Source organism: Mustela nigripes, chromosome 9 (genome assembly GCF_022355385.1).
Source record: "Mustela nigripes isolate SB6536 chromosome 9, MUSNIG.SB6536, whole genome shotgun sequence".
Lineage (NCBI taxonomy): Eukaryota > Metazoa > Chordata > Mammalia > Carnivora > Mustelidae > Mustela > Mustela nigripes.
In genome coordinates this window covers 36,279,262-36,291,529 of record NC_081565.1, presented here as the reverse complement: position 1 = coordinate 36,291,529, position 12,268 = coordinate 36,279,262, and the positions used below count along the sequence as shown (strand labels likewise).

General features: G+C 42.1%; 1 protein-coding gene and 1 pseudogene across 1 annotated transcript in view; both read left to right on the top strand.

Annotated features, from left to right (window-relative positions):
• Positions 1–31: 31 nt before the first annotated feature.
• The window catches only part of UNC13B (unc-13 homolog B), a 250,768-nt gene continuing 238,531 nt past the window's right edge, over positions 32–12,268 (top strand). Inside the window, exon 1 of the mRNA XM_059411408.1 lies at positions 32–403. Within this exon, the coding sequence (XP_059267391.1) occupies positions 397–403 (7 nt within the window). The 5' untranslated portion in view covers positions 32–396. The remainder of the gene's footprint in view (positions 404–12,268) is intronic.
• LOC132024914 (Golgi-associated plant pathogenesis-related protein 1-like) lies at positions 8,424–9,181 on the top strand (annotated as a pseudogene).

Sequence of the window (12,268 nt, the reverse complement as noted above, 5' to 3'; positions counted from 1 at the left end):
GTTTCTTTAATTCCTTTGGCTCCTCCCCTGTAACAAGGCTCCGCCCTATGGCTCCGCCCCTTCTCTCCAATGCGCCTCCCCAGGAATATCCGTCTGTCACTAGCCCCTTCCCTGATCCCCGCCCTCTTCTGGTTCCTCAGCCTTTCGCGGGGACCCGCCCCTCGGATTCCAGCCTGGCAAAACCCAAGCCAGGCCCTCTTCCACCGCGAGCCCTGGTCGGTCTCAGAGACCCTCCTACCCCCGCCCCTTCGCCCGCCCGCCTCACCCGGGCGCTAGAGCTCCAGCCCGGATCCGCTGGCTCTGATTGGCGGCGGCGGCCCCAATGGATGTCGGGGGAGACAAAGTGATGGCTGCAGGTCGCCCGAGGTCCCACCCCGGCCACGTGCGGCTTCTGTGATGACAGGTCTAGAGGGGCGGGGCCTTGGCCCTCAGGGTGCGGGCCTCGGCTGGCGGGATCGGACTGGGGGTGGGGGAGCGGGACCTGGCATCAAAGCGCTAGCCTGAGGGTACCGAGCCTGACTGGGGCTCTCCCGGGCTTTCGCGTTAGTGTGAGCTGCCTGCGGAACTTGAGCCCTTTTCTGGGGACGTCTGGGTTAGCGCACGCATTTGCTTTAATGGGGGAGGTCTTTGGGGTTTGCAAGGTAGTGCAAGGAGTTTCAGGAGTCTGTAAAGATGGGAGAATCTGGTTGGTGGTGTCTCAAGTCTGTGAGGTTGAGCAAGTGTCTACAGCCTACGCCGTACGGGAGAATCTGAGTTCTGGGAGATGGGCAGTAACAGCCAGATCTGTACCTATGAGAAGGTGGGTCAGAAAGGAATTCTGTGAATTTTAGGAGCTTAAGTGTTAATACGAAGTTAGAAGAGTCTGCAATCGCCGGAGAGAAGCAGGGCCCTTGCTTTGTACAAGTGTCAAATGACCTATGTGACAGTTACATATGTTCTGTAATTTAATTAGCGCTTGAGTTTTCTCTCCTATTTACACTCGCCCTACTAGTTCCCGAGATATAGCAGAGGGAAGTCCACGCGTATCAGGTACCTGTAGATGGCAGCACAGGACCCTTGCAGAACTGAAGGGCCCAGAGCCCAGGGCCTATCGCGGCTCTCGGTAGAGCAGGCGGTATAGACTGTCGGTCAAACCTGGTGAAGTTCTCTGAAAGTGGCAGATTCTTTAGGTTTCTGGGACTTTCTGTGAGTAGTTAGCTTAAGATAATTTACTAGACACCAATTGTATGCAAAGAAAAAAAAGGATTTTTTCTCTGTCCTAAAGGAACTTGTTTAGGTTGTCATATAAGTACCTCGTTAATTCTACAGACAGTAAAATTGGAAGGGTTTGGGGTAGTGGAAAAACCATAGGGTTTGTAATCATTTGTGTTGGCCTTTGAACTTTAGGTTTGGGTATTTACTACCTGTATGAATTTGACTAAATTACTTGACTCAAAAAAATAAGCTTAATTAATTTTAGAACAATTTTAGATGTATAGACCATTTATGAAGCCGATTCAGAGTTTCCGTTGTACACCACCCAATTTCTCTTATTAACATTTAAATTACTATGGTTCATCTGTTATAATTAATTAACCAATATTGATACATTATCATTAATTAAAGTACATACCTCATTCAGATTTCCTTAGTTCTTCTTCTTTTTTTAAAAAGATTTTATTTATTTATTTGACAGAGATCACAAGTAGGCAGAGAGAGAGGAAGCAGGCCCCCTGCTGAGCAGAGAGCCTGATGCTGGGTGTGATCCCAGGACCCTGAGATCATGATCTGAGCTGAAGACAGAGGCTTAACCCACTGAGTAACCCAGACACCCCTCCCTTTCTTAGTTCTTCTTTATACCTTTTCTCTGTTCCAGGATCCTATCCAGGATCTCAAATTGCATTTGGTTGTCATGTCTCCTTAAACTTTTCTTTGGCTACGACATTTTCTCAGACTTCCTGGTTTTTGATGACCTTGATGGTTTTACCATTAGATTTTTTAAAAAATTTTATTTATTTATTTGACAGGCAGAGATCACAAGTAGGCAGAGAGGGAAGCAGAGAGAGAGAGAGGAGGAAGCAGGCTTCCCGCCGAGCAGAAAGCCCGATTTGGGGCTTGATCCCAGGATTCCTAGGATCATGACCTGAGCCGAAGGCAGAGGCACAACCCACCAAGCCACCCAGGACCCCTGCCATTTGATATTTTATAGAATGTCTTTCAGTGGGATTTGTCTGATGTGTTTCTCATGATTAGACTGAGGTTATGGGTTCAGGAAAGGATGACTCCTGATTTAATGACTCTTGATTTAAAGTGACTGCTGCCTGGTCCAAAGCTCCTGATCAGCAGGAAGTAGCTACCATTAGTTTTCACCCTTTTTCCCTAACAGGAGTTAGGGTTACCTCTTCAGAGGCAGGGAATGATGAGGGATAGTTGGAAGGCAGGCAAGCTGGAACGGGGGCTCCTGCCCTAAGAGGAAACCACCTATTTTACACCACCCTGCAAGGAGCCCTCCACCCTTTCCCATGTGATAGATCGGTGACAAAAACCTGATGGGATGACAGGTGCAGGAAAGTTTAATCAGATTAAAACAGCCCACTAACAAGACCATAAAAACCCCGAGATTTAGAAGTTCTAGTGGCAACCCTCTCAGGTTCCTGCCCTCCCCAGGAGCTTTGTGCTATAACTTTGCTGTCACTCAATAAATCTTGCTTTGCTGCTCACACACACACACACACAAGTCCAGTTTCATCACATTATATCATGTCAATCTGTGTGTGTGTGTGTGTGCACACGTGTATGTGTATGTGTATGTGGTATGTTTATATACACAGTATTGGCATTATACTGTTTACTCATATTACAGGTTTTTACTTTAAATCTCTCTCAAGGGCGCCTGGGTGGCTCAGTGGGTTAAGCCACTGCCTTCAGCTCAGGTCATGATCTCAGGGTCCTGGGATCGAGTCCCGCATTAGGCTCTCTGCTCAGCAGGGAGTCTGCTTCCTCCTCTCTCTCTCTGTGCCTGCCTCTCTACCTACTTGTGATCTCTCTGTGTCAAATAAATAAATAAAAATCTTAAAAAAAAAATCTCTATCAAGTGAATAAATAAAATCTTTTTAAAAATTAAATTAAAGAAAATAAATAAAAATTTCTTTTTTTAAGATTTTATTTATTTATTTGACAGAGAGAGGCACAGTGAGAGAGGGAACGCAAGCAGGGGGAGTATGAGAGGGAGAAACAGGGACTCTTCCTGAGGGACTCGATCCTACTAGGATCATGACCTAAGCTGAAGGCAGATGCTTAATGACTGAGCAGCCCAGGCGCCCCCAAAAAAGATTTCTTTATGAAATATTTTAAGCACAGAGAAAGTTATAAAGAATACTATAACAAACATCCACATTTTTCTCACAGAACTTTATTAAGTCTTAATATTTTACCACATTTGCTTTGAATTCTCTCTTAAAGAAACTAATATTTCAGATAGGTTGAGATTTTATGTACTCCTTCCTAATCTCATTCCATTCTCTCACTTGCTCTTCATGTTCTCTTCTCAGAAGTAACCACTATTCCAAACTGGTATTTATTTTTCCTTTATATTTTTTTAAAAGATTTTATTTATTTATTCGACAGACAGAGGTCACAAGTAGGGAGAGAGGCAGGCAGAGAGAGAGGAGGGAAGCAGGCTCCCTGCTGAGCAGAGAGCCTGATGCTGGTCCTGGTCCTGATCCCAGGACCTTGGGATTATGACCTGGGCCAAAGGCAGAGGCTTTAGCCCACTGAGCCACCCAGGCGCCTCTTCCATTACATTAAAAAAAAAAAAAAATTTATTGACTGATGTATATGTATTTCTATTGGATATATACTTAGAAGTAGAACTGCTGAGTAATAGGGCATGTATATGTTTAGCTTCAGTAGATATTGCCAATATTTTTTTCAAAGAGATTATAAGAGTTCACATGCCCACAACACATGAGAAGTCTAGTTTCTTTTGTGCCAACTCTTGATGTTGTCAGTCTTTTTAATTTCAGCTATTCTAGTGTATATGCACTGGTATCTCACTGTGGCCTTAGTCTGCATTTCCCTGATATCTAGTAAATTTGGGCACCTTTTTTTATTGGCCTATTGGTTACCTTTCATGACTTGCCTGGCCAAGTCGGCCTAGTTTTCTATTTGGTTGTCTGTCTTTTTTCTATTTGTAGGAGCTCTTTGTATATTCTGGATCTGCTACTTTTGTTAGAGAAATCTATTGCAAATACCTTTTCCCACTGTAGCTTGCTTTTTTATTTTCTAAGTGGTGTTTTTCAATGAACAGAAGTTCTTGTTTTAATATAGTTCAATATATTTCATAGTTGGTGGATAATGCCCTATACCTGTTTAAGAAGTTTTTGCCTGGCAGTACTTCTAGTCCACAGATCCTGTACCTCTGGTTTAATAAAACCACATTAAAAAAAAAAAAAAAAAGGAAGGGCACCTGGGTGGTTCAGAGGGTTAAGCCTCTGCCTTCTGCTCAGGTCATGATCTCAGGGTCCTGGGATAGAACCCCGCATCAGGGAGCCTGCTTCTCCCTGCCTCTCTGCCTACTTGTGATCTCTCTCTCTCTGTCAAATAAATAAATTAAATACTCTTTTTTTTTTTTTAAAAGGAAGTCTTTGCCTATTCCAAGGAAATGAATATATTCTCTTATGTCATTGTCTAGAAGCTTTATTATTTTACCTTTTATAAGTCATCTGCAATAGATTTTGTATATCTTGTGAGGTAGGAGTCAAGGTTCATTTTTTTCCCCATATGGTTATGGAATTTATCCAGCACTTTTTTTTTTTTTTAAGATATTTATTTATTTATTTGTCCGAGAGAAAGAGAGAGAGAGAGAGAGAGAGAGAGAGAGCACAAGCAGGGGGAGGGGCAGGGAGAGGGAGAAGCAGGCTCCCCACTGAGCAGGGAGCCCTATGCAGTACTGGATCCCAGGGCCCCTGGATCACAACCCCACCCAAATGCAGATGCTTCATCAGTTGAGCACCCCTGATCCACCACTTTTTGTTGAAAACATCGTAAAGTACAATTTCCAAAGAGTTAAAAGCAAGATTCTTTTTTTTTTTTTTAAAGATTGTTTATTTATTTATTTATTTATTTGACAGAGAGACATCCCAAGTAGGCAGAGAGGCAGGCAGAGAGAGAGAGAGGAGGAAGCAGGCTCCCTGCCGAGCAGAGAGCCCGATGCGGTACTCGATCCCAGGACCCTGAGATCATGACCTGAGCCGAAGGCAGCAGCTTAACCCACTGAGCCACCCAGGTGCCCTAAAAGCAAGATTCTTATAAAAATACAGAATGAAAACATAACAGAGATTCATTTAACTCATTATTTTTTTTTAAAGATTTTATTTATTTACCAGAGAGAGAGGGGGAGAGAGAGAGCACAGGCAGACAGAATAGCAGGCAGAGGGAGAAGCAGGCTCCCCGCTGAGCAAGGAGCCCGATGTGGGACTCGATCCCAAGACACTGGGATCATGACCTGAGCCGAAGGCAGCTGCTTAACCAACTGAGCCACCCAGGCGTCTCCATTTAACTCATTATTGAGGGAATAAGGAGGATGGTAAAGCATGTTTGATGAGCATTCAAGGAAATTGGGTATTGTATTAGAGTTGTGGTGGGGGGTGATATGTATGTGTGTGTGTATATATAAATACACATATATATGCACTTATATGTGTATGCATATATACATGTGTTTATATATATGTGCATACATATGCATATACAGACACAGACACACTCATAAATAGGGGTAGAGATAGAGAAATTTTATTACAAGGAATTGGCTTATAGGATTATGGAGGCTAACAAGTCCCAAGATCTTTAGGTGGCAAACTGGAGACCCAGAAGAAGTGATGGTATAGTTCCAGGCCCAGTCCAAAAGCCTGATAAAAAACCGGCAGTCTGGTTCCAATCTGAAAGCCAGCAGGAAGAGCTGATGTTTCGGTTTGAATCTAAAGGTAGGATAAAGGACCAATCTCCCACTTTAAAGAACTGGCCAGTCAGAGAGAAATTTCCTCTCTCTTTCTCTTTTAAAGATTTTATTTTTAATTAATCTCTATACCCAACATGAAACTCAGACTCACAACCCTGAGATCAAGAGTCACATGCTTTACAGAGTAAGCCAGCCAGGCATTCAGAGAAATATTCTTCTAATCATCCGTTTTGTTCTAGTGAGGGCTTCAGCTGATTGGACAAGGCCCACCACCTACATTAGGAAGAGCAATCTGCTTTACTCAGTCTATTCAAATGTTAATCTCATCCAGAAACATCCACCCAGAATAATGTTTAACCAAATATTTGGGTACTTTGTGGCCCAGTCAAACAGACATGTAAAATTAACCATCACAGTTACTTATAGGCATTTGAAAAAAGAATGTTAGATAAAAGTTAGTTAAAACTGGTTAATGTCTACAGGATAATAACACCATAACCTTTTCTTTTCTTCTTTTTAAAAATATTTATTTATTTATTTTACACAGAAAGAGAGAGAGAGTGCATGCAAACACAAGTGTAGGGAGGGGGAGAGGGAGAGGGAAAGAAGCAGACTCCCTACAGAGCATAGAGCCCAATGTCAGGCTCAATTTCATGACCCTGAGATCATGATCTGAGCCAAAATCAAGACTCAGACACTTGACTGACCAGGTGCCCATCCCCCTTTTAAAATTTCTTTATTTCAGTAATCTTTACATGCAACATAAGGCTCAAATTTATGACCGACCCTGAGATCAAGAGTCACATGCTCTTCTGACTGAGCCAACCAGGTGTCCCATAGCCTTTTCTATTAGTCAGAAATCCTTTACATCATTACCAGACAAAAATCTGTAAGTTAACACATGACTTCACAGAGTTTTAGCCTTTAATCAATGATAAGTAGATAATGAGTTAAGCATAAGTAAATTGCCTTGATAGTTTACCTTTGGCTAGCCCTACTGCCTTTTCTTTGCAGGATTTCCAAGTTGTGGATGATTTCTGTCAAAAAAAAAAAAACTATCTTTACCCCCATTGCTCTACAGTATCTCCTTTTTCATAAAATAAGTATTCATCATAAGAGTTCTTCATAGCTATAATTTTATAATAAATTTTGATATCTGGTAGCCCATGTCCTCCAATTTCAAGATTGTAAGATTATATTAACTATTCTTGGCCATTCCATTTCCATATCAATTTTTTTTTAGCTAAAAAAAAAATTTAGCTAAATTTTTTTTAGGCCAAACTCATGACCCTGAGATCAAGAGTTAAAAGCTTTACAGATGGAGCCAAGCAGGTGCCCCTCTATATAAATTTTAAGATCACCTTATTACTTTTTAAAAATTAACATATAATGTATTATTTGTTTCAGGGGTACAGGTCTGTGAATCATCAGTCTTACACAATTCACAGCCCTCATCATAGCACATACCCTCCCTAATGTCCATCACCCAATCACCCAGACACCCCAACCCTCCCACTCCCCTCCCCTCCAGATTATCACTTATCATACACTCACACACACAAACCTACCCACTAGGATTTTCATTAGGATTGTGTTGAATCTACGGACAAAACATTTAGATTGTTTATAGTTTTTTGCTTTTACAAATAAATGTTAACTTTCCTTTATTTAATAAGGAGACTGTAGGACTTCATGGGAATCTTTTCACTTTAAGCCCAAAGGAAATACAATAATTTGATGACTAAGCACACTGATCTTTTAGAACAAAACATTGAGGGAAATTTTATTTTCTCAAGAGGAATTAGTGAGTCAACAAGTTGAATGTATATTTTAACATATTTCAATGGTTTTAACTTTTTACATGTTGAGTTTGAGGTACCAGAATAGTTTTCAGGTAGAGAAATCTAGCAGGTTGTTGGACATATGGGTCTGAAGCTGATGAGAACAGCCTGAGCTAAAGACACAGATTTGCTATTGCTTACAAATGTAAGCAAGGTTAGAGTTTATGGAGGGAAAAAATGGGCTGTACACAGAGACTTGGGGCTCTATTTCATGTCTATATTAACTAATTTGAGGAGGAAAATGAGCAACAGAGATTAAAGAGCAAGGGGGCCCTAGATCTTGTGTGTATATGTGCTGGGGCTGTGGGCAGGCCTTGTTCTGTGCCATAGAGTTTTTCATGGTGCCTTGACCACTGGGCAGGCTATGTGAGTTCTGAGTTCCTTCTCTACCACATCCCTGACTAACCCCCAAACTTAACTAACTCCCAAATCTCTACTCCTTTTCCTGGCCCTTCGTGTGTTTTGGCTCTTGAAAACAGTAACTATTCTCTTTTCGCCAGTAGAGTTGACTTCCTTTAGTTACCTGGATTTGCCCATCTGCGCAGGTTTATAAAGATAGGAATTGATCTCCAGAAGCCCAGGACAAGGCAAGAGAGCACAGCATAGCAGCAGTGGGAGCTGGGGCGAGTACCCAGTGGGCCATGGACAAGTCAGCTCCCCAACAGTTTAATAATGAGGTCCTGAAGACCTCCAACAAGTGCCAACAGCAGCATTGTGTTCCCCCTCCAACCCCCCACACACTGAAGCTCTGCAAGAAGACAAACCAGGAGGCTCAGCATTATTCAGAAGTCCTGGCCAGCCCAAGGATACTCAAATCCAGAGTCCAGTCACAGCCAGTTTGGAGAGAACCTGGAATGGCCTCCTATGATCAGACAGGAAAGGAGATGACTGATAGATGGTACAAAGACATTAAGAACTACAGCTTCCAGCAGCCTGACTTCACCTCCAGGACAGGACACCCACAGCCATGGTTTGGAAGAATACAATAAAGATGGGAGTGGGTTGGGGCGCCTGGGTGACTCAGTGGATTAAAGCCTCTGCCTTCGGCTCAGGTCATGATCCCAGGGTCCTGGGATCAAGCCCCGCTTCGGGCTCTCTGCTCAGCAGGGAGCCTGCTTCCCCTTCTCTGCCTGCCTCTCTGCCTACTTGTGATCTCTCTGTCAAATAAATAAAATCTTAAAAAAAAAAAAATGGGAGTGGGGAAGGCACCTGCAAGTGAGGGGTCTTCCTTCACAGTGGCCCAATATTTCCCAGCAGGAAATGTCAACTAGGCTACTTTGAAGAAAATGTCTCGTCTCCAAAGAAGAAATTCATTAAATGTAATGGGAAGGTGGCAGACTTAAGGTGGATACGAAGTGCCTGGAACAGTAAAAACTCAGCTGTGTGTCTGTCCCTCTGAGTGTATGTGCTTGTATTTGTGATGCATATGAGTGTGTCTTGCACACACACTTGGATATACAGTTCTGCATGATTTTTTTTTTTTTTTTTGGAAAGAGAAAGTATGGGATGGGGGTGGAGGACAGAGTAGTAGAGGAAGAGGGAGAGTCTTCAGCAGGCTTCACACCCAGCACAGAACCTGACACAGCCCTCGATCTCATGACCCTGAGATCATGACCTGAGACAAAATCAAGAGTCCAATGCTTAACCGACTGATTCACCCAGGCACCCCTAAAAAACCTTATTCTTATCAAAGGAAAGACTATATAAACCCTTTACTCTGTGGGGTGCCTGGGTGGCTCAGTGGGTTAAAGCCTCGCCTTCGGCTCAGGTCCTGATCTCAGGATCCTGGAATCGAGCCCCACATCAGGCTCTCTGTTCAGCAGGAAGCCTGTTTCCCTCCTGCCTCTCTGCCTACCTGTGATCTCTACCTGTCAAATAAATAAATAAATAAAAATCTTAAAAAAAAAAAAAAAAAAGAAAAAAGCCTTTACTTTGATGGTTACCTAGACCATACTTATTTGGACTTTGGGGGAGAAATCAATTTAAAAACTTTTTGCTATTTTTAAAGCAAATTTCTTTTGTACATTTCTTGTAATAGCCATCTTTGGGCTTTCTGTGTTCTAACGTTTGTGACGCTAAGAAGTAAAGTTCATTTTATGTGATCATGCATTGTAGCCTGCTTTTGGTAGATTTAAGAATTTAAAATTTAAGAATGTCTTTTTTTTCCTTAAAGATTTTATTTTTAGGGGCACCTGGCTGGCTCAGTTGGAAGAGCCCATGATTTTTTATTTTTTTTAAGATTTTATTTATTTATTTGAGAGAGAGAGAGAGCATGAGAGCAGGGGGGAAGGGCAGGGGGAAAGGGACAAGCAGACCCCCAGCTGAGCAGAGAACCCAGTGGCATGGGACTTGATCCCAAGGCCCTGGGATCATGACCTGAGCCCAGGGCAGACACTACTGCCTGAGCCAATCCAGGAGCCCCAGTACATGACTCTTTTTTTTTTTTTTTTTTTTTAAAGATTTTATTTATTTATTTGACAGAGAGAAATCACAAGTAGGCAGAGAGGCAGGCAGAGAGAGAGGAGGAAGCAGGCTCCCTGCTGAGCAGAGAGCCCGATGCGGGACTCGATCCCAGGACCCTGAGATCATGACCTGAGCCGAAGGCAGCGGCTTAACCACTGAGCCACCCAGGCGCCCCCAGTACATGACTCTTGATCTCAGAGTTGTGGGGTCAAGCCCCACATTGGCTACAGAGATGAACAAAACAAAAAAACCAAAAGCAAATTATTTTAAGTAGGTTTCCTTGGCTCCTAATGAGTCTGCAGTTGCCAATACTGTTAAGTTGTTGTTTTTTTGACAAGTCAATGATGAATTTGAAGTGACTGAAGAATTAGCCTTGATGAATAGTTTGCATGAAATAATTACAGGTAAAAATGTTTTCAAAGAAGTTGAGAAAGCACTAATTCAGCACAACCTGAAGTGGAATCTGCTAAACTGTGTCACAGCTGATGGTGGCAAAAATATATGTGCAGCAGAAAAAAGGCTTAGTTCAACAAATTTACAAGTCTTGTGAAAATGTCATGTATTTAAAGTGAACAGTTATTCATGGGGTGCCTGGGTGGCTCAGTTGGTTGAGCATTCAATTCTTGGTTTTGGCTCAGGCCTTGATCTCATGGGTTGTGAAATCCAGCCATGCTGGGCTCTGTGCTCAGTGGGGAGTCTTCTTGAAGAATCTATCCCTCTGCCCCTCTCCCCACACTTGTGTGGGTGCGTGTGTGCTTGTGCGTACACACTCTCTCTCTCAAATAAATAAATCTTCAGAAAAAGTGTATGATTATTTACTGTACAAAGTACTTTGTAGAAAATATATAAATTTATCATGGGTTATTAAACTACTAGTGTCAGTAGTTGACTTCATTCACTCTCAAACACAACCATCATCAGTTCTGTGGCTTTTGTTTGTTTTTTGTTTTGTGAGAAATAGAAGCTGAATATCTTGCTTTGTCCCCCCCCCCCACAGCAATTTGATGGCTTAGTATTGATAATGTTTTATTATGGTATTTTGAGCAAAAATTGGTCAGGGGTGCCTGGCTGGTGGAGCATGTGACTCTTGATCTCAGAGTTGAGTTTGAGCCCCACGTTGGGGGTAGAGATTATTATTTTTTATTTTTTAAAATATATTTTAAAAAATATTTTATGTATTTATTTGACAGAGAGAGGTAGAGAGAGAGAGAGAGAGCGTGCACACAAGCAGGGGGAGCAGGAGACAGAGGAAGAGGGAGAGAAGCAGTCTCTCTGCTGAGCAGGGACTCAGTTCCAGGATCCTGGGCCATCACCTGTGCTGAAGACAGACCTTAACCCGCTGAGTCACCTGGCAACCTGCAATTACTTTATTTTTTAATTTTTTTTCCTGCAACTACTTTAAAAATAAATAAAAACTTCATTTAGAAAGTTAAGCAAATGTCAAGAGGAGAATCTAGTAGAATTCTATAAATGCTTTCCAAGCAATGAATATGCTCAGTTGAATCACATGTTCATGGACTGATAGTATTTAACAGTAGTTACTGTGAGAAAAGACAGATGAGATTCATAAGATCTCATTACAGATCAACATTAGTGCTTGAACATTTGCAGTTGATTCTAATAATACTTGAACCCCAACTAAGCAAAATGCATACTCTCCAAAAGAATTTCAACCTTCTCATTAGTAGACCTATTGTACCAAAAACTTGTATTCAATTATTATTGGTTTATTTTGAATGTTACTATTTTTTTTATAAAGTCTTTTTTTTAAAGATTTTTATTTATTTGTTAGAGAGAGAGAGAGAGGAGAGAGAGATACAGAGCGCAAGCACAGGCAGACAGAGTGGCAGGCTAGAGGCAGAGGGAGAAGCAGGCTCCCTGCCGAGCAAGGAGCCCAATGTGGGACTCGATCCCAGGACGCTGGGATTATGACCTGAGCCGAAGGCAGCCGCTTAACCAACTGAGCCACCCAGGCATCCCTTGAATGTTACTATTTAAAAAGTTGTTTTTTCTTTTTTTTTTT